Raw genomic sequence first — 23715 nt, 5'->3', positions numbered from 1 at the left:
GCATGGTAACACAAACCTGATTCATCAAAGACAGGCTTGGTCGTCTCACTCCTAGACTTAAGCTGAAGGGCAACCACTGTTTGGTTGCTGTCATGTTGGCAGAAGAAAGAGCTTTGGATAGACCCACACTAGTAATTAAATGCTTAGCCTGGAAATGACAAAATGACATTGTTCACTATTCATTAACGAGAACAAGTCACATGGCCCCACTCAACCATAGGGGACAAGGAAGTGAAACTCTATCATGTGCTCAGAATGGTAGGGGGAAATTGGGTATTTTGAAAACAGCACTGATGAATGCCAAATGTACGAATTGGCTCAGGTCATACACCCACCTAGACCTGGGAGTAGGGTCAGCCCCACCGCAGCTGAAAACATGTAGGTTTTCACAGAAAACAGACTATTATTAGGAAAAAAGTAGGAGTTATTATCAGAAAAAAAAATTTATTACACATAATTAAGTCAATTTCTAGTAAATGACCAAAGTTCTGGATTCAGTATGAGTATATCTTCCTGTGTTAATCGATTATTAACTTCCAAGTGTTAAAAATTTTACCGTATTTGTGTTTATAAACCAAAAGTCAAAAACTGTTATATTTTCCCCTATCTTCTTGATTTTAATCTGGTTGATCAACACAGTCTAAAGTTTTCAAAGTAGACATTTTAAATCTAGTTCAGTTCCTAATTTATGATTTATAGGACAACTCAACCTGTGAAACTAAAATGGTTTTAAACCCGTAACTAATCCTATTCACAAATAAAGATGTGGGATTCACACTTACATCTTCATTCTTTAGTACCTAGCTAGAATGGTTCTGTCCCCCTTGTGGGTTTTAGCAGCATTAGACCAGGTTTTGTTTTCCTTTTTCCAGCAAGATATTCAGTATCAAGTATTTTTCTTTCTGTAGCTTTGAGGAACAGATACCCATTTAAGTGAATTTAAGAAGAGTTTATTGTAAGGCTACAATAGGTACTCTCTGCTTTCTCTAAACTCTTTTTCCATCTCTAAAACTACCCTACTTCTTTCACCTTGGTTTTTTTCCTTTTCTCTCTTAGCATCTGCTCTGTTTTTCCTTTCTTAATAATCTCTCTGCTTATTCATATTCATAGCCCAGGGCACTACAGCCAAAGGACAATAAGTTACAATCTTTGGGCCTTTTTCTTAGTCAAATTTCAAAGAAAGAAATCAAATTGGCTGGGTGTTAGAAGTTGATCTACTGTTAGCGAAATCAGCTCTGGTTGGGGGAAAGTATCACATAGTATATACAGCTGCCTCTTTTAAGGCTTTGGGGTGGGGCAGGTTAGCAAGGAGAATTGTACAAGTAAGCTAATTAGCCATGTCTGCTGTAGGAATTAGGATGAGAATATCAATACCATTTATCCTTACTACAATTTTAAGTGCTTTACAAATTTTAACTCATTTAATCCTATGAGGTGGATGATATTATTATACTCATATTATAGATAAGAAGACTGAAATATAGGGAGGTAAATAACTTGTTCATGGTCATACAGTTAATAAGAGGCAGAGCCACTCAGAATTTGGAAGTAGGCAGTATTGCTCCAGAGTCTATGGTTGCTGTACCACGAGACTTGGCTATCCTAAAGCATCAGTTTACATCAGTGAATTTATTGACTTGGGATATTCCCTTAACTCTTTTGCCAGTAGTAAAATGTTTCTCATTCTCCAAAGCTCATCTTCAACACTAGCATTTTCACTTTGCAAGCTTTCCTGAACACCTTCCTTCTGCTGTTAAACCACTCTGTACATTCTCTTCATTACCACACAGATCACCTTGTCCTGTGATTGTTTAATACTGTAACACTGTGAGCTTCTGTCGAGCAAGGGCAATATATATCTTATCTTTGTGTTCCTGGTGCACAGCATAATTACTGGCACATACCATATACTTAATGAATTGTTATTTGATTATTCACTTAATGAAATAATGAATGCATTAAATATGATTTATGCTCCACAAATTTTACCAAGTTCTCTTCTGCTTCTGGATATAGGACAAAAAGCACTTCCATAAGAAAACCTGGGAACAATGCTCGTGAATCTTTGAAATTATTGGGATTCAGAAGCCGAGACAGTGGTTGGTTTGTGCTTGATGGTGTCGTGGTGAGAACCGTGGAAAGTGGCTTGATATCATTTGAATTGTGTGAACATTTAGAGAGGTAATACAACAGTAAACAATAACTATTGATGATATTATATCCTGATGGTTCATAATTGATGTTTACAGAAGTAGAATCATAGGATTAGACTTTTTATTCCTCAAATAGAAATATGAATAGTCCTTTAGGGTGTGCTTAAAATGCAAACTAGGCCTGACAAGAATACGCTATCTGTAATTTCATTCATGATAGTTTAATAGGTGTTGTTGGAAACCACTCTTAACTTAAATTTATTTTTACAGCTTTCTTCTAACTCCAAAATAGTTTTAAAATAGCACCTTCATTTCTGAAATTCCATGGAGATAGTAATTAACCATTCATATCATGCTTATCTCCTATGTATATATAAATTGAATTTGTTATTCCAGTGTCCTCATTTTGCTTTCTCATTTCCATGTTTTCTAGACAGCTCATTATGAGAAGAGTTAGACATGTTAACGTTCCTGAGAAGTAGACACTCATAAAGAAAGGGCAATCACATGTCCAAAGATAGCCTTTATCTCATAAAGGAAGAGCTTACATCTATAATTGTCTTGGGTCAGTTCCCTAGAAAAAGAGTCTAAGATGAGAATGCAAGTGATTCTTTGAGAGAGGGCTCCCAGGGGACTCCTGTAGAGTGATGAAAGAAAGCAGGGAGGGTAAGGGAAGAAGTGGGAGAAACTATGGCTTGAGCTGAAGTTTTACCTCAGCCTGATACCTCAGGGGAGCTCTGAAGTGTGAGTACCAAGGAGGCTGGCTTTACACTCTTGCATCAGTTAGTCTTTGTCTGTGGATGTGGGGCTGTTCTGGGGGAGGGGGCTCTTGTAGAGCAATTTTCTGGAGAACAGTTGGGCAACGGGTGGGCCAGACCAGGAAGAGGGATTTGAATTAGTTTGCTAGGCTGCCATCATAAAGTATTACAAACTCAGTGGCTTAAACAACAGAAATGTATTGTCTCACATTTCTGGATGCTAGAAGTCCAAAATCAAGGTGTTAGCAAGGTTTATTCCTCTGAGGACTCTGAGGGATCTGTCCCAGGCCTCTTTCCTTGGCTTATAGATGGCTCATTTTGTGTTCACATGGCATTCTCTCTGTATGCGTATTTGTGTGCAAATTTCTTTTTTTATGACACCAGTCATACTGGATTAGGGTGTACTCTAATGACCTCACACTGATTTGATTACCTCTGTAAAGACCATATCTTCAAATAAGGTTGCATTCCGAGGTGCTGGGGATTTGGCCTCCAACACAGGACTTGGGTGAAGGGGACGCAATTCAACCCATACAGCGTCCACCATAACAACTCTTATCACACAGTGACAGAGATGAATATTTCAATCCCCACTTAATAATGACATATATTTTTTGTCCTATTGATAGTAAACAGATTATCTCGATCATCTTTCTCTTTTTGAAGTAATACTCTTTGGTAATGCTAGTTAAAATATAATTTAAAATATGCTGCCATATTTAGAGCTAAGCTGGGGCTGGATGACTTCTTTGTTTATGGGCATCTGTTTTAGAACTTGATTTGTTTAAGCTGGTTTCCTGACTGCCAAGAGTTTCATTCAAGTCATTTATGAATTTAATCAATTAGTCATCAGAATGCTTGATTTTTAAAGGAGGTTTGGTTAATAATGCCTTTTGGGGGGTGTTATTAGTTATTCTTGATATTTTTGAAACTGGCTCTTTCCCTCAGGTTACTCCTTCTTTCTTCCACGCAGGTTTATAGTGCTTCAACCGTCTTCCATTGTGGACAATAGCTATTTGGTTTCTTTTGTGAAGTCTTTGGAGGAAGCCATGCTCAGCACCACTGTTTGCATTGTACTTTATCACCAGAAAGACAACCCACATAGAATCATTATTTTAGTGGTGCCTTCTAAAGATTTACATCAGGTGCTTAGGAACTTGCACTTGGAAGCGTGTAGTGGTCCTCCAGAGCCATCTCACCATTTCCAAGTGAAAGAAGGAGAACAACTCCTTTTAAGGTTTACTGGAAACATATTTGCTTCAAGTAAGTATCAAGAAATCTTTTTGCATATGCTATGGGCTATCAGGCACAAGCTTCAGAAGGAGTCCACTAAACATGTTTTACTAAGGAAATCTTCAAAGAACTGAGAGGAAGCTTTGGAAAAGTAGGAAGAGAAAAAGGACTTATTTACTTCTTTCTTTCCAGTCTGTTTCTTCTCTTTTTAGGGCATGCACATTCCTTAATGGGCAGACCCTAAGTGACACTTTTAGAAATAGTCTTCTCCATAATTTGTATAGCTGAGTTCAAGCTAGGATCATCTCTTTCCTACACCAGTGTTATTGCCTCCTAAATATTCCTCTGTTTTCACTATTAGCCATGTGAAATGGAATGTATCAATATTTCCATAGAGTAATAACAGTGATCTTTTAAAAATATAAGTCATACTTTATTACTCCCCTGATTAAAACTTTGTAATTACCTCCTATTCCACTTTAAATAATACCCAAACTCTATGTTGTCCTACAGAGAATCTAACGTGGGGTCAGTGGACTCCCAAGAGATGTGTGGATAGACTATATTCCAGCATAACTGTCTTATTTATAATTCCAGTTATTCTATTTTATATATTTAAAAGACTACTCTGGGAAGGAATCAATAAGCTTCACCAAAGTCAAAAAGGGACCATGGCACAAAAGTGGTTAAGAACCTTAGATCCAGATGACATACCCTGCTTACCTCTTATCTTTATATTTATCTAGTGATCTTTTATTTCCATTATAAATCTTACCACAACTTGAAATTACTTTACTTATTTATTTGTTTATATACTTTTCATTCCTATATTTATGTTCTTCACTGGAATGTAAATTCCATTAGGGCAGTGACTGTGTCTTTCTTACTGTGTACCCTTGAGCCTAGAATAGTTCCTGGTATATCAAGGGCTTTCAATAAATATGTAGTGAATGAATGAATACATGATGATGCTGAGGAAGACAAACAGGGTGAGTGACTATGAAAGGTGGCAGGAGATGTGGGAGAAGTGAGGGGATGGGTGAGACAGAAGAGATAAAAGGAGAGAAAGAGAAAAGGAAGAAAAAGAAGAACACAGAGAGAAAACAACTGTGTGAGAGAAGAAAGAAAAAGAGCTTTGGGGGAGTTGCCATCACAGCCATTTCTTTTGTATTGATTCAACCCTTTTTCCTTTCTAACTCCTTTCCTTGAGGCAGAATAATATCGAACAGTGTGCATGTAAAGATGAGGTGTGGGGGAAATTCAGGAATGGGTTTTGTGGGAATTTCTGGCCCAGGAGTCCTGTGATAGACTTGACTTGAAGTAAGAGTCTCTGTTTACTTATAAATTAATATAGATCTCATTGATTTTTAAATGGTGCCTATTTTCTCTCTAATTCTGGAAATTACTCTAAGCTCCACTGGCTCTTTGCTCTCTGTGGCTTCAAAAACGATGTGGCTTAAAGCTGAAGCTGACCTTTTTTTTTGGTATCTCAGCAATAAGTGAGATTCAAAGTGTCCCAATTTGAAGTATGTCTTCCACTTTCACATGCAGAGTCTCAGCCATCTGAGCCAGCTGATGGGACCTATGGAGTGAGTGACAGAATGTCAGAAAAAGGGGAAGGGAAAGGAGAGGAGGAGAGGAAGGAAGGGTGGAAGATATCCCTTCCTACTTGGCTTCTGGAGTAGAAACTACGCTAGGATAATCCCTCTAAGAAGAGAGTCAAAACCTGGAAGTGTCCCACCCAAACTAGTGATGCAAATGACTTCCTGTAGTACTTGGGACAGCAGCTGTGTTTACCTCCTGCTCCAAACAGGACAGAGTTACTGTGCTTCTCAAAGGCAACAGTTGAGTGTACTATTGCCTATAATGGGGAATAGGGAGTATATGCTAAAATAAGAGTGCCTGGAGACAGGCAGCATGTGTGCGGTCCCTCCATATAGGAATGAAGAAGAACTCCTCTTCACTCAAAGAAAATGAGTCAGTCAGGATGCCAGGATCCTTTCTCCTTTGCCTTTTCTAGAGACTTACGGCCAGATCTGGAGCTTCACTGGATTTTCTCCATCTAAGAGGAACAAGACCCTCAGTAAAGAATTGATACTTCATCCTTCCATCAGGGCCTGTGGTAGCCTCTGTGAATCTCAGATACAAACTGCCAGAGGTTGTCTGCCTGGAGGTCCTCCCCTCAATCCATCTCCACCCTCTTCTCCAGTCATCTCTTACTGTATTTTCCTATCTCATTTATAATGATCATGTTTGGAGAAACTTTTCCTATCTTTCCTGATTACATCTGTTCTTATTTTACTTATTCAGATCCTTGTGTAATTCTCTTAGTGGACATTGTCATAGATATAATCTTCTGTTTATTTTTTAATTGTTTGATCAATGTCAGTGTCTCTGACTACAGTGCCATGAAAGGAGGGCCTGTTTTATTGGTGGGCCTGCTTTATTTTAGGGAGGTGCCTAAAAGCTAGAAGAAGTATTTGTTTGAAGAATGAAGTCAAAAGCTTTGGAACAAACTTAACATTATAGTATTATGTGATTAAAAGTATTTAAAACTTTAATTAATAAATTCAGATGACTGCCCTCTGAGAAATATCAAAATCTCTATATTCCTTATATAGAATACAGATGATTCTTTTGACTGAGGACCTTGGGACATGGAGATTATTTCTACTTCTAAGAGAAAATAAACTAGGTGTTCCTTTGGTTTTTATATTGGCCTTTGGCATTCTTCTGGACACAGCTAGAATCTGCTTTCTCTCTCTAGGTTAGAGCTGTTGATTCAGCACTTAAGCTTTCTATTGCATCACATCTAAGCCCCTAGTGCTCAGAAAATTCATAAAGTGTTAGGAAACGGACAGACAGAATTTTATATAATGACACCTTGGCACCACTCATAACATCGAGTAATGCCCCAAAGGGGTCTGTGTGTGTCCAAGTTGCCCCAAATACCCTTTGGCCCAGAGAAATAGTTTTCCCAGACACACGTGTTAGAATGTTAGAATGACCTTCCTTTTACTCATTTAACAAAGATTTCCTGTCCTTATGTACATTATATTTTACTGGAGAGACACAGAGGAGAAGCAAGTAAATAATAAAATGTACAGCTTAATGAGGTGGAAAGTTCCTTACAGAAGAATAAAGGAAAGGAAATAGAAAGTCTCAGAGAGAGTGGAAGATTTGCAATTTTAAATAGACTCGTCAGAGAAAGTGCCATTTCAGCAGAGACTTGGAGAGAGCAAGCCATAATCCTATCTCAGGAGAATTTGTCCCAGGCAGAGCAAGAAGGCTGGGATCGCTGGATGAGAGGGAGGGGAGGAGAGTTAGAGGAGATGAGGTAGGTACTGGTCATGCCTTGAAGGCCATTTCAAGGACTTTTCCTTTTATTCTAAATGAAGTGGGGAGCCAAGATGGATTTTCAACAGGGGTGTCACATGATCTGGGTCAGATTATATCTGTGTTGAGATTAGATGGTATAAGGCAAGTGTAGCATCAGGGAGACAGGTTAATGAGCCATTACAATGAATCAAGCAAGGGATGATGGAGCCTTAGAGGCAAAGGTATTAGAAATTGTTTCTGGTATTTTCGCCATAAGCATCTTTGCCATATACATCTTTGCCGCAAGCATTTTTACTGCATAACTAATTAGCCATAAGGCAATTTTGCCATAAAAGGTATAATGGCAAAAAATAAAAGAGGGACATTTAAAAGCACATAATGAAACATGAAAAATGAATAACAAAATTATAAAGACTTTACTGCGAAACAAAATATTTAAATACAATTAAAATATGTGTAGATTCATGACAATGCTGCACAGATAACTGATTTTATTTTGTGTGTTGTACCTAAGCGCTTGTCTTCCAAGTCTTTTGTTCATAGTATTTTATACACTTATTTTTACTTGTTTATTCATCTTTCTGTTTGGCATTGCACTTTTTCTTATTCACTAAAACTTCATCCTTCACTGAAAGAGGTATCCGTTTCCACATACTGGGATGCGTATTTGTAACTGAGCTTTGTGTTGCATTGCAAAACCTTCTACACTGTTTGTCCTTTGCATATTGTCACATGTCTGTTGACAGATGTTCCAAAGTTCTATGGGAAATGTGGTTTCAACCCTGGGCCTGCCAGGCTCTCAGTCTCAGCCTCTTTCTCCCCCAGTGTAGTGTGTTTCGAAATAAGAAACCAATTCTTGGGGTAAAACATCGTCATCTGTCATGATGTTTTTGTTGCATATGTCAAACCAAACTGTTAACCAGTTATTTTATCTTTTACGCAAAATTGCCTTATGACCAGATAGTTATATAGCAAAAATGTGCTGGAAAAAAGGCTTGTGGCAAAGATGTCTACAGCAAAGATGCTTATGGTGAAAGTACCTAGAACTGGTGGAGATGTGTTAGGACACAGAAATATCCTGAACCAGTGGTTCTCATGAGAGTCTTCTGCTGTGTTGGTAGCATGTCACTTCTTCATGTGACTTTTCTAAGCAAAAGCATATAGGTCTATGTTTGTACTTCCTATGTCTTCAATGAAAAATGTTCCAATACACATTATTGAGAAGAAAATACATTGCTATAAGAAATATCTAGTAACTCACAAAATATAAATAAATAAATAAATAAATAAATAAATAAATAAATAAATAAATAAATAAATAAATTCTTTAGTTCTTTAAATGGCAAATATTTATTGTATAGCTCCTATCCTACTATCCCTACTAGGAACTATGTACATAATATGTTGACAAGAAAGAGGTTCTCAAAATGTCAACTAATGATTGCTTTCATAATTTTGGTATGTAATGAATGACTTTTGGTTTTACTTCTCTAAATATGCCAGAGTGGGAGAAAAAAATAAAATAATGCAATTTCTTTGTGCTATTTGTTCTTTTTTTGGTTCTGTTTTTTTCTGTGACAAAGGGTCTTCAAAATATAGTGTTACATCTTAGCAACAGTGAAACTGCAACTTAAGTCTACATAATACTTTCTATGATAACACTAAGATCATGCTATTTATTACTAGAGATCCTCAATAATTTCATCCTTATTTCATATATAAATGTGATTCTTAGAGATTTACATTACAAATCTTTATTTTTTTAAATTAACTGGCAATATGAGGTAGATAAGTTTTAGAAATAGGTAGAACCAATGTGACTACGCCTCATCCTCCAATCTTTATATACTTATATACATTATCCCTTATGAGTAATTGTATACCTGGCAGGGAGTATCGTTCAAGGAGTGGAAGGAGAAATTTACTAAATTATATTCTGTTGGGACAAAAGTAGCAACATTTTTCTTGGTAGTAGTCTAGTGGCATGGAAGTAGAAGTTTGCTAAGTGTTCCCACAGTGATCTAGAAACTCTTATTTACTATTTACTAGATGACATTTCAGTGACTCCAAATAATTTATCTTTTTTTTCTTTTTCCCTTTCTTTTTTTTTCTTACCAGAATGAAACTTTTAAAGCAAACCCTGGCTAGTCATGCCTGTCCTAGGATGTCCTAGGAATCTGTTTTGTTCAAGGAGCCAGGTTGCCTCTAAAATGTAGACTTATGCAAAGGGACATACTCCTATACCTTCCATAACCTGGAGTTTTTCTAATTCTAGATTTAATTGTGCTTTAGAAATTCACCAAAATGACCTCTAGCAGTCACAACAAGGAGAAAAGCATTAGTGTCATCTACACCTCTCACAGAATGCAAGAGGGAAAGCTTCCCATGAGAGAAAGAGAGAGAAAGAGAAAGCTCTGGGCAGTCAACTTTCAGGCCTCTGAGAGCAGCAGAAAGTTACAACTTAGATATAAAAGCTTCATATTGACAGTTCTTTAAAAAATTTAAGTGGGTTGTTTTTTGTCATACAAATTCAAAACAATGTAAGAATGCTTCTTCGTTCTTCTCATTTGCTGTCATTGCTATTATTTACTGAGCCTTTATTATGTGCCAGGCCCTGTGCCAATCATTCTATCCATACTACCTCATTTCATTCCCAGAACAATCCTAGGAGGTAAGTTTTTATTTCTCGTTTTAAAGGTAAGGAAGTTAAGGCTCCAAGAAGTTCAGAGATGTGCAAGAACTGGATAAATATTACGGCGTAGGTAAATATTAGAGGCTGAACATGGATCTAGATCTTTATGTCAGAAACATATTATAACCACTACATTACAGCTTACTTTTAAATTTTGCTAAGGGTAATGCACACTTGCTTTATGAATATCGTAGTGTCTGTTTTACTGTTTCAATGAGAAGGTGAAATATCCTGACTGTCATGGTAAAACCCCCAAGAGTGAAATGTTATGTTCACTAAAGCTCCATTATTTTCAGTGGACAGTTGAGAAGACTTTTACATATGCTTGTTTGGGGAGAATTCACCAGGTTTTCAGTAACTATTAAATCTAGAAACTATTCCATTTGGCAGTTCTAGGACAGCACTGTATTTCTGCATGGTGAAAATGTTTTATATATGTACTCTCCCATATGGTAGCTACTAGACAGATGTGGCTATTGAACATTTGAAATGTGGCTAGAGCGCCTAAGGAATTGAAATTTTGATCTTAATTAGTTTTAACTTTAATTTTAAAAGCCACATTTTGCTAGTGGCTACCGTATAGGAGAACACAGTTCTAGAATGTCTGTTGTGAGGTCGTGATAGTGTGCAACGTGATATGAATAGTTAAGGGAAAGGAAAAATATCATTCTTAAAAAGTAAAAATAATTTTCTAAGTAGAGAAAGAGATGAGTATTTCCAATGGTTTCTTGCTGTAGCAAAATGGAATAGAAAAAGAAAATCAGATTGATGATGACTCCCACAAATGCATAAAAAAAGAAAAAGAAAATCAAAGATTATTAGATCTAGAAGCAGCTAGAGAGCACCTGGTCCAAGTGTAGATGAGAATCATTTTAGTAATTTATACAGTCTCAGCCTAGTGCTGCTTTATTAGGTTATGTTTTGACAAGAGGTATTGACACGAAAAAGACAAATTTTTTAAAATGAATGATTATTTGGATTTTTAAAAAATAAGTAAAAAAAGTGGTATATATTAATAGTAACAAATGCATTTTACTTCTATTTAGGCAATGGGAAGGATTATGGAAAAGACTACAAGCTTATTTTTCATTTACAAAGGAAACCTAGACTGGAACTCCAAATCAAAGAGGTGGATGAATTTGGAAACTATAGCTGCCCTCATTATAAGGGTACCATTGTAGTTTATAAAGTACCTAAAGAAAAGATAGTCCACAACTTGGATCAATCTCTTGTACTTAACGAAAACAATGATCAGTTGCCAATTTGCAAATTACCATTGAAATTGCCAAAGGTGAGTAATTTTACTTCCCTAATTACTGTATTTTGTTAATTCTCTATAATTCTCTACCAAATTCAATATTGCATACATATGGATACTTATGGTTGAAAGGAAAGATAGGAATAATGTTGATAAGGAAGGATAAGCTACAAGAGTGATAGAATGCATGTCAGGATTTCTACTTTCTTCCATATCAACTTTGTAATAGGAACAATTCAAGTTGGTCTGGTCCTGACAGTATGTTGTTAATGACTATTGAAAAAATGTCATTCATTTTCTGTAACTGATTCTGAGTAACTGAAAAAAATCATTTATAAAAACATTGAAGGGCTTCCCTGGTGGTGCAGTGGTTGAGAATCTGCCTGCCAATGCAGGGGACATGGGTTCGAGCCCTGGTCTGGGAAGATCCCACATGCCGCGGAGCAACTGGGCCCGTGAGCCACAACTACTGAGCCTGCGCGTCTGGAGCCTGTGCTCCGCACCTAGAGAGGCTGCGATAGTGAGAGGCCCGCGCACCGTGATGAAGAGGCGCCCCCGCTTGCCACAACTAGAGAGAGCCCTTGTGCAGAAACAAAGACCCAACACAGCTAAAAATAAATAAATAATAAAAATAATAAAAATAAAGGAATCCCTTTTTAAAAAAAAAAAAACAAAAAAAAAACAAAAAAAAAACATTCAATACCTTTCAGAACACAACAATTTTAGAAAAATCATGTGGTGACAAGGAAAATGACATCAAAATATTTTCAGTGAGACTTACCAAATCCTGCACGTTTGTTTTAAGAGTTAATTACTCTTTCATTTCTGATTTTGTTTATTTGAGTTCTTTTTTTTTTTTCTTTTTGGTTAGTCTAGTTAAAGTTTTGTTAATTTTGTTTATCTTTTCAAAGAACCAACTCTTAGTTTCATTGATCATTTATACTGTCTTTTCAGACTCTATTTCATTTATTTCCACTCTAATCTTTATTATTTCCTTCCTCGATTAAATTTGGACTTTTTTGTTCTTCTTTTTCTAGTTCTTTCAGGTGTAAAGTTAGCTTATTTGCAATTTTTCTTGTTTCTTGAAGTAAGCCTGTATCGTCATGAACTTTCCTCTTAGAACTGCTTTAGCATAGATGTTGGTATGTCCTGTTTCTGTTTTCATTTGTCTATGTAGTTTTTGATTTTGTCTTCGAATTCCTAATGACTCATTGCTTATTCAGTAGCATGTTGATTAATCTCCACATTTTTGTGATTTTCTCAGTTTCTTCTTGTAGTTGATTACTAGTTTCATGTCACTGTTGTTTGGAGAAGATGCTTGACAGGATTACAATCTCCTTGAATTTATGGAGACTTATTTTGTGACCTAACACGTGACCTATTTGGAGAATGGTCCACATGCACTTGAGAAAAATGTGTATTCTGCTGCTTTTAGATGGAATATTCTTTCTCTATATATATCTATTAGGTTCATTTGGTTTAATGTGTTGTTTAAAGTTGATGTTTGCTTATTAGTTTTCTGTATGGATGATCTATCATTGATGTAAGTGGAATATTAAAGCCCCTTATTATTACTGTATTGTTGTCAATTTCTCCCTTTAGGTCAGTTAATATTTGCTTTATTTATTTTGGTGCTCCTATACTGTCTGCATATATATTTATAAATGTTACATCTAGAGGAGAAGTTACAACTGATACCACAAAAATAAAAAAGATCATAAGAAACTACTACAAACAATTATATACCAACAAATTAGGTAACCTACAAGAAATGGATAAATTCCTAGAAACAAAAAAATCTTCTAAGACTCAGTCATGAAGAAATAGAAAATCTGAATAGACTGATTTCTTGTTAGGAGATTGAAATAATGATCAAAAACTTCCCAGCAAACAAAAGTCCAGGACCAGACAGCTTCATGGATGAATTCTAACAAACATTCAAAAGAATATTTACTATCTATCCTTCTCAAACTCTTCCAAAATATTGAAAAGGAGGGAACGCTTCCAAAAGTTTTTTATGAAGCCAATATTACCCTGATACCAAAACCAAACAAGGACGCCACGAAAAAGAGAAAATTACAGGCCAATATCCTTGATGAACGTAGATGCAAAAATCCTCAACAAGATGTTAGCAAAGTGAATCCAACAATACATTAAAAGAATCATACACCAGGATCAAGTGGGATTTATCCCAGGGATGCAAGGATAGTTCAACATCTCCAAATCAATCAATGTGTTATACCACATTAACAAAATAAAGGATAAGAATCGTATGATCATCTCAATAGAAGCAGAAAAAAATTTTGACAAAATTCAACATCCATTTATAATAAAAATTATCAACAAAGCAGGTATAGAGAAAAGTTACCTCAACATAATAAATGCCATACATGACAAGCCTACAGCAAACATCATACTCAATGGTGAAAAGCTGAAAGCATTTACACTAAGATCAGGAACATGACAAGGATGCCCACTCTTGCCACTTTTATTTAATTTAGTACTAAAGGTCCTATCTACAGTAGTTAGACAAGAAAAATAAGTAAAAGGAATCCAAAATTTTTAAAAAAGTAAAATTGTCACTATTTGCTGATGGTATAATAATATATACAGAAAACCCTAAAGACACTACCAAAAACTGTGGGAACTAATTCATCAATTCAGTAAAGTTGCAGGATACAAAATCAATATATAAATAAATCTGTGGCATTTCTATACACTAATAATGAACTATCAGAAAGAGAATTTAAGAAAACAATCCCATTTACAATTGTATAAAAAAAAAAGGTAGTAATAAATTTAACCAAGGAGATGAAAGGCCTATACACTAAAAATTGTAAGACATTGATAAAAGAAATTGGAGAAGATACAAATAAATGGAAAAATACCCTGTGCTCATGGATTAGAAGAATTAAAATAGTCAAAATGTTCATACTAACTAAAGCAATCTACAGATTTAATGCAATCCCTATCAAAATTCCAAAGGCATTTTTCACAGACCTAGAACTAATAATTTTAAAATTTGTGTGGAAACACAAAAGGTCCCAAATAGCCAAAGCAATCCTGAGAATGAAAACAAAGCTGGAGGGATCAAGCACCTTGATTCAAACTACATTACGAGGCTATAGTAATCAAAACAGTACGGTATTGGTATAAGGACAGACACACAGATCAATGGAACAGAACTGAGAAGCCAGAAATAAACCCACACATACGGACAATTAAATTACGACATTGGAGCCAAGAACATACTACAAAGAAAGGATAGTCTCCTCCATAAATCATGTTGGGAAAACTGGACATCCACATGCAAAAGACTGAAACTAGACCAGTATCTTACACAATGCATAAAAATTAACTCCAGTGGATTAAAGGCTTGCATGTAAGACCAAGAAAATCCTAGAGGAAAACATAGGCATAACCTCCTTGACACTGGTCTTAGCAATGTCTTTGTAGATCTGACTGCAAAGGCACAGGAAACAAAAATGAAAATAAACAAATTCAACTACATCAAAGTAAAATGCTTCTTCATAGTGAATGAAATCATCATCCAAATAAAAGTTGAACCTACTGAATGAGAAAAAATATTTACAAATCCTATATCTGAGAAGGGGTTAATATCCAAAATATATAAAGAATGCATATAATATGACAACAAAAACAGAAGCAACTCAATTAGACAGTGGGCAGAGAAACCAGATAGACACTTTTCCAAAGAAGACATACAGATGGTTGATAGGCATATGAAAAGATATTCAACATCACTAGTTATTAGGGAAATGAGAATCAGCACCAAAATGAAATATCATCTCAAACCTCTTGTATAGAATAGCTATTATCAAAAAGACAAGAAATAGCAAGTATTGGAGAGGATATGGAGAAAAGGGAACCCTTATACACTTTGGGGTTGGTGGGAATGTAAATTGGTGGGAATGTAAATCGGTCCAGCAACTATGAAAAACAGTATGAAGATTCTTCAAAAATTAAAAATACAACTACCATATGATTCAGCTCTTCCTCTTCTGGGTATTTATCCAAAGAATACAAAAATACTAATTTGAAAAGATATATGCACCCTATCTTCATTGCAGTATTATTTACAATAGCCAAGCTATGGAAACAACCTAAGTGTCCATTGATGGATGAATGGATAAGGAAGATGTGGTATATATACACAATGGCATACTACTCAGCAATAGAAAGAATGAAATCTTGCGATGTGCAATAACATGGCTGGACTTTTACGGTACAATGCTAAGTGAAATAAGTCAGACAGAGAAAGATAAATACCATGTGATTTCACTCATCTGTGGAATCTAAAATACAAAAAAGTGATCAAACAAACCAAAACAAAAACAAACTCGTAGATACAGATAACAGATTGGTGATTACCAACCAGAGAGGAGGGGCGTTTGGGGGACAAAATGGTTAAAGATGTCAGTTGTATGGTGATGATTGGTAACTAGATTTTTGGTGTTGTTCACTTTGTAGTGTATACAGATATCAAATTGTAATGTACACCTGAATCGTATATAATGTATTGATAACATACCAATTTTACCTCAATTTTTAAAAAGAGTTAATTACTTTTTTCTAAAATTCTTATTCTTATCAGGAGTGTAGGAATGAATTCTCTCAACACGTGAAACAAAAAGTAAATAATTTTATTGTTGTATGTACTATTTCTTTCAGTGATCCAGGACTTGTACTTCTAAACTACATTCTAATGAGAAATATAACTGAAATATTTATCACTCCAGAGGAAGAACAAACTTTTTATCATTTAAAGAAAGCCAGAAGTAGTTTTACATGGTTTTACTTGTGTTATGAATAGCAGAGACATGTTTTCTATGGGATTAGATCTTGTACTGATTTTGAATAAATTAGTAAAGTAAGCCATTAATTTGACAATTTTTTTTTAAAGAATTTGGTTGTAGCCATTCTCATTTTTAATTTGACTTTTTAAAAAAAATTTATTTATTTATATATTTATTTATTTATTTTTGCTGTGTTGGGTCTTCGTTTCTGTGCAAGGACTTTCTCTAGTTGCGGCAAGCGGGGGCCACTCTTCATCGCGGTGCGCGGGCCTCTCACTATCGCGGCCTCTCTTGTTGCGGAGCACAGGCTCCAGACGCGCAGGCTCAGTAGCTGTGGCTCACGGGCCTAGTTGCTCCGCGGCATGTGGGATCTTCCCAGACCAGGGCTCGAACCCATGTCCCCTGCATTAGCAGGCAGATTCTCAACCACTGTGGCACCAGGGAAGCCCTTGATAAATATTAATTGAACTTCTGAAATAGGAAATGTGCTATGCTAGGCATTCTGATAAATACAGAGCTATATAGGATAATACATGCCCTAAAGCTATTTGTCCTGGATGCAGCCACTATCCACATGTGTCTATGGAGCACTTGAAATATGGCTAGTCCAAATTTAGATGTACCATAAGTGTCAAATACACATTGGATTTCAAAGAGTTAGTACAAAAAGATAGAAAATATTTTGTTATTTTGCTCATAATGATTTCATAGTAAGTTATAATATTTTGGTTATGGAGTTAAACAAAAATATATTATTAAAATTAATCTCATATGCTTAAAAAGTTTTTATGTGGCTAACTAGAATAGTTGAAATTGTGTGTTTCAAACTATATTTCTATAGGATATCATTGCTCAAAATTGTTTACAATCTAACAGAGTATGCAAAACATGTATACAAAATCACCTTGTAAGATTGTGAATAATTAGACTAATGGTATAAACAGTGTACGAATAGTTATTCAGAGGAGGGAAATTGTTTTTCTGGAAGCTAAAATCAATAGAAGTTTCATGGTGGTTGTGGCATTTTATCTGAGCTTTGTAAGTTTGCAGAAATTTGGCCATTGGGAATGAAGAAAAAAGTATGTTAGGCTGAGGAAATGGAATGAATTTGACCGGGGATGGTAGGCAGGAATTCAGAATTCGTATAACCACCATTAAAATAATTTCCAATGTGCCAAACATCTTTCAAATGCTTTCCATGCACTGTATCATTAAATCCTCACAAAAATCATATGAAGCATTATCACTGTTCTCATTTTATAGGAAACTGAGGCATTGAAATTTTAGGCAACTTGCCCATGGACCCGTAACTAAGTAAGCGTCAGAAGTGAGATTCATACCCAGAAAATCTGCTTCACACATAGGCAACCACTGTGTGCTATTTCCTCTTTAGCAGATAACACTAGGATTCTTAGTCAAGGATACAGGATGGATTTCAGGACATTCGGGTTCTCCCAGGAAGTTGTATGACAATTTCACGTATACCATGCTTTAGTGTAGAGGTGATATTAAAATTATTTCACAAATGATAGGACATGGGTTCTCGTCATTCGCATTGAAAGTAGCCATTTGAGCAGGGTCCTAGAGTCATTAACCCTTTACTTGCTGGTTTTGGGGAGATCCTGGAGTTCTTGGGAGGCATGTGTAGGGTAGCATAGTCTAGTAAACCACTGATACTGAAAATTATATTTTAAGAATGGTATAGCTAGAGCAGTGTACACCCACTATTGGTTTTTCCTCTGTGAGTTTTCATTTCCATCTTAGGGCCTTTGCCCTTGCTGTTCCCTATGTTTGGGGGTCTCTTCCCTCAGATAGTCATGAAACTGGTTCTTATTAGTCAGGTCTCAGCTCAACTATCACCTCCTTATCCTTATTCCTCCATCTCCTTATCTCAAGTCACTCTTTAGCTCCTGACCCTTTTAAAACTTACTTCATAATGCTTACCATCAATTGAAATTATTAGATTTATTTATTTGTTTATTTAATTTCTACTTGACTTTCCTCCTTGAGAGAGCAAGTCCCATGAGCTAAGGACCTTGTCTACCCTATTCCAGCTCTAGTGTCAGTAATTAGAACAGTGTTGGGCATATTGTAGGCACTCTAAATATTTGTGACTGGATGAATGCGGGGAGGTCTATAGAGTTCATTAGATTCTACAAGTTTAGGAACTGTTGACTTAAAGGAATACTTGAGTTCTCTCACGTCAGTCATTTAGAGCCTGGCTATTCAAACACTTAGCTGTCAGGCCAAGGAGCTGATTTGGATCAACATGAAGATTTGGGAGCAGAGAAAGGATACATCAGGGGTGATCTCTTGGTAGCTTGATTTAGCACTTTACTTCCTAAGATCACTATGTTGTTCTGATGTATGGGGTGAGCAGAGGGAGACAAGTAAGGGGGGCTGTTGGAATTCTCTGGTAGGAAGTGGTGAAAGTCTCACTGTGATGATGGTGGACAATGGAAAGAAAGACTCCTATGTGAGAGAGGACACACTTGAGGTACAAAATGTGACCCAAATTCAACTTTCAGTTTGTAGTGTTTTCTCTATGGCCTATCTGACATTGTGAGTTAATTAGCCAACTTAGCCAAGCTATATAATTAAGGGGTTTATATAGAGTTTCCTCAAGGAAAGTCTGTGCTAGTGATTGTCCATATCTTGTGCATGAGCTCTTCCTCTGCTTTGATTCTAGAACAACACCCTCCACCTGCTTGCCTGAGCAGTCCCCACTGGTCATCCCATACAGCTCTGCTGAAGTGTGACTTCTCCCTGGAAGCCTTTCCTGACCTCCCCTTCATACCAAGTTAGGTGTTCCTGGTGTGTGTTTCCACAACCTTCTATACTTTTCCTATCACTGCAGTTATCTTATTTTATCATAATCCCTAGCTTTCCAATAGACAAGTGTTTCTCAACCTTTTTTTGTTTGTTTTTGCCTTCCTAATGGATCTTTAGACTGTATGTCTGTTTATGCATTGTATGTATATCTATGTTTCATACGTTAAAAGTTTAGGCTTTTTTGTCTTGCCCAAGAGCAAATTTTCTCTCCTTGAGAGTGATGTTACCTTGGTTGGGAATGAGTGCAATCAACCATACAAACACATCCACTGTCGTGCTCAATTTGTATTGTCGGTGCCGGGCATAGTACACATTTGATAATTATTTGTAAATTATTAGATAAATGAGACAATTTTTCAAACCTTAAAATTGTCCAACCTTGAAATTTATCATCTCGAAACTATATTGGCACTTTTAAAAAACATTACATTTTAAATGTCTGCTGCCTTTCATATATTTATCTACAGCCAGTATGCCACCTGTTTTTTTTTTTTTCTCCAAATTGGTTTGTATAGGGCTTTCCGGATTCACTCTTTTGGCCCTTTCTCATGCCTAAACTGAGTTTTCACAAGTAACTTTTTGGCATTGAGAAAGAATCTGTGGCTGGAGAAATTTCTTTCCTCATTTAAAGCTAACATATCTAAGTGGGAATTGAAACCATGACCTCTGTTTTTATGAGAACAAACTTCTTCCATAAAGTTCAGAATTAAAAAAAAAGGCATCTCAGCTAGGCAGTATTAGAATGTGCTATTTTTCAGGAAATGGAAGTAGTCACATTATATGGAGCTTAGCATTAATGAAAACTACATTATGCATACATTTATGGACGTGGCATAAATTAGGTGAAGGCATCTGTCAAAACTCAAAGTGTTTTCCACAGAGAAGGCAAGCAGTAAATATTCATATATATGTATATAGATATAAACACACACGTATTCACATACAAATAATTATAAGATGTGACCTTAATGTACTACGTTTGTTTCCCAAAGATGTGAACATATCGTCCATTACTTCATGCTTGTGAGGATCTCTTATTCTTCAGCCTCCATATTCCATTCATTCATATATTAATTCATTCAACAAACACTTCTTGTCTTCATGGGCCAGGCATACAGTGGTGTTCCTATGTATATGGTCTCATTCTTCCCGTGCCCCTCTACAGACTACTCTCAGCTCAGAGGGCAGAGTGAGCCTTTAAACCATCAGCCAACTCCTGCCTCTGCCCCAAACCCTGCAATGTCTTGGTTTCAGATACCTGCATGGCTAACACCTTCATCTCCTTCAGTTTGATCAAATTTCATCCTCTCTCTGAGGCCCACCTTGATTCTATTTCTTATTGCAATCAGCTCCAACACACACAACCTGACACTCCTGATCCTCCTTAAATTGCTCTGATTTTTTTTTTTCCTCTAAAGCATTTTTATCTTTGAACATGTATTTCCTCATTTATTATGTTTATCATAGGAGCACCTCCACTCCACAACCAGGACATAAGTTCCTTGAGGGCAGGGACCTTTATCTGTTTCGTTCACCGATGAATCACAAGGACCTAGAATAATGTCTAGCATACGTTAGGTGCTCAACAAATGTTTGTTAACTGGGTGAATTCATAAATAGAGCTTGCATGTTAAATACCAAAAGTTTAAAGAGGAACATAAGAAGCATCAAGAAGAAAAGTAAATCAGCATCAGAGGATAGACAGAATTGGCAGTGGACACTTACAGACGGGATGGCCAGTAAGGGCTTCACTGTGGAGGTGTCTTCTGGGCTGAGGAGTTACAGTGACAAGAGGCCTGTGCACTCGTGCGGCCAGGAGAGCACCCAGGGAGGCAAATGGTAAGCACCCAGACTGCAATGGGCATGAGCTTCTCATCAAGGGCTCGAAGGAAGACTATCATGGTGAATGCACACATGAGGGACAGAGAAAAGGGATGAGGTTTGAGAGACAAAGAGGGTCCTGGTGATAGTTGACGTTTCAATATGATCTTCTGAAAACGATCAGAGTCAATATATGTGAAAATGTATGGCTGAAAAGAAGGATGATTTATCTCTAAATTTTTCCTAAGTGATGCTTCAAACTTCCTCATTTTACAGAATATTCAAGTCAGTTCAGTTCACATTATGTCTATTTGTGCTTTGGCAGAAACAAGGCAAGTTTCAGAGAACTGTCAAAGATTTTTTTAGGTGGCAGGAAGCGGCATGCGTGTGTGCTTCTGAAATCAAGTCACATAGGTGACTGTCTGTGCTGTTCCGTTATTTGCACCAGTTTGCGTTGTGGCTGCCTTTGGGTGCTGACTCTTCCTGTCTGCTCAGAGGCTTTGCTTTGAAGGAGAGAAGGGCTCCAGGTGGCCGCTTCTGTGGCCTCTGTTTGAGGCTGCAGCATCCCAGTCATACATAACCTTCACATTTACGTAAGCCAGCCGTTGACCCAGGCTTTGCTTAGCCTGAACTTCCTCTTTTTTTTTTTAAACTGAACTCCTGACATGTGATTTCTAGTAAATAATGATACTGCTTCAACACTTACTTTCTCACCACATTAAATAACTTGCTGTGTCAAAGGGAGGAAGCATGCAGAGGCTGAGGAGACATTCAGTTCTTCAGAATCACCACTTTCTTACCAGTTTGGACTTCCATTGCCATCTCGCTGCCCTGCCAGTGTTGACTTTCTTTTCTTTTTTCTTTTTGGCCGCACTGAGCAGCAAGTGGGATCTTAGCTCCCCAACCAGGGATTAAACCCACTCCCCCTGCAGTGGAAGCGTGGAGTCTTAACCTTAACCACTGGACCTCCAGGGAAGTCCCTTGACTTTCTTTTCTATCTGACTTTTTTTTTCCCTAACGATATGAACTACTAGAGAACAATCTTGATTAAATAAATGAGAAGTTTCCAACTACTGAAAATTTTTACACTCACAGGCACTTCAATTCTACCCAGGCTTTTTAGTTGTAATAGTTTACAAAATTATATTAAGGTTCAACAATGAAATGGAACTTTTAACGCTATTGGTAACTATTAAGAAAGCAGATTAGAAAAAGCATGGATCTTAAAAAACCTGTAAGAGAAATCAGGGTTGTGTGTGTTGGGGGGAATGGATTTTTGATAACTTAGTTTCATGCTTTCTGTACAAGAGTTAATTACAATACTATGTTGCTTCATACTCCACCCCCTACCAATTATAGAAGAAAGTCACTAGAATCTTGGTACGTAGAGCTATCATGTCAATTTCCTTAACCCGTGCAAGTTTTAAAAGCCTCCTCACTCTCCCCAGTGTTTCAATGTTGGCGCCCCTTGGCACTGCCTAGACATGCCCTTCCTACCTGCAGTCTAAACTTCCTCTAAGCCATCAGAATGATCCTCAAAGACACAGTTTTGACCATGTCAGTGAAAAATAGACTTTATATTGTACATGACATGTGAAAGGAAGAAAATGAGCAAAACTGGTTTAGTCAGCAACAGGATACTGCATTCTTTTTTGGAAAGTGCTTTGCCCACCGATTTAATCAGAAGAGAACCTTTCCCTTCTCTTTTCCTTCTCCTTCCTCTTCTGCTTCCCCCTCCCTTTCCTTGTCCTTCTCCCCTCTTCTCCCCTTCTTTCCCCATCTCTTTCCCTCCCTCTTCCCCTTTCTCCATCTCTGTGCCTCCTCCGCCTCTTTCCTCCTTAACCCTCTGTCCGTAAAAGGGAAGGTTTTCTCTGCTCAGTGGGCAGTATAACTAAACTAAGAACTGTGCACTGTTTTGTCATATGACTTTCACTAATTCTTTTATAAAGGAAGCACATACATTCTTTCCTGTCTGGGAAAATGTAACAAAAATAGGTAATTGATGTATTTGGATATATTCTGTTAAAATTGTAACATTTAATAAGTAAAAAATGATGTTCATTAATTCAAACAATTTTCTAGTTCATGAACTACAAATCTTTTTTCTCCTGTAGCTATATCAGCCATGTCAATTAACAATTACTAATTAATTGTTAATTACTAATTAAGTGCCTACTATATACATATTACTCATGTATTACTTCTTTTTAGGCCCTCCTAAAAAGGAGGAGGCACTTTTATATATAAAATATATATATATATATACATATATATATATATATATATATAAAGTAATACATGTCAAAGTCCTAGCTTTCAAGGAAATTACACTCTGGTGCAGGAAATAAAGCATACACATTTTAAAAGTTATAAAACAATGCAAGAGATAAATAATTGAATACAACAATACAGTAATATCACAAGAGAGGAACTGATGATAAATTGCAAATAAGTGGCCGAGATGGTAAATACTAGGACACTTCAGAAAAGGGAGTGGTTCCGGTGGGCTGAGGTGACTTGGGGACACTTCACAGAGCAAGACAGATGTAGAGAATATTTACGTTCTGGAGAGGAAGAGAGAAAGAGGCAGTGGGTTCCACATAAGAGGGATGCCATGAGCTGAAACTTAGAAGTAGCAAAGCACCAGGTGTCTTTCAAGAAAGGACAATGAATAGACCTATGTGGCTTGAGTGAAAGATTTGGAAAAATCATATTGGAAATAAGTTGGGTAAAGATTATGGAGGGCCTTGAAAGTCTTATTTAGGTCATCCAAATGTCTCTGTGAAATTGTTATAGAGGGATCCTTTTGTCA

The 23715-nt window shown here is 36.6% G+C and overlaps 1 protein-coding gene across 4 annotated transcripts in view; it reads left to right on the top strand.

Annotated features, from left to right (window-relative positions):
* DTHD1 (death domain containing 1) overlaps window positions 1-23715 on the top strand; it is a 94545-nt gene that overhangs the window by 29450 nt on the left and 41380 nt on the right. For 3 of the 4 annotated variants that reach the window (XM_082390497.1, XM_082390496.1, XM_082390495.1), the window contains 3 exons: window positions 2017-2181; window positions 3885-4174; window positions 11222-11466. In XM_082390497.1, coding sequence (XP_082246623.1) covers window positions 2017-2181; window positions 3885-4174; window positions 11222-11466 — 700 coding nt within the window. Of the gene's footprint in view, window positions 1-2016; window positions 2182-3884; window positions 4175-11221; window positions 11467-16125; window positions 16344-23715 lie in introns of those variants that run through there. The other variant, XM_082390498.1, reaches the window with a different exon arrangement.

Source organism: Balaenoptera borealis, assembly GCF_965194805.1.
Source record: "Balaenoptera borealis genome assembly, chromosome: 4".
Classification (NCBI taxonomy): Eukaryota; Metazoa; Chordata; class Mammalia; order Artiodactyla; family Balaenopteridae; genus Balaenoptera; species Balaenoptera borealis.
Note: the sequence above shows the minus strand (reverse complement) of the source record. Positions and strands in the feature narration are given on the sequence as shown.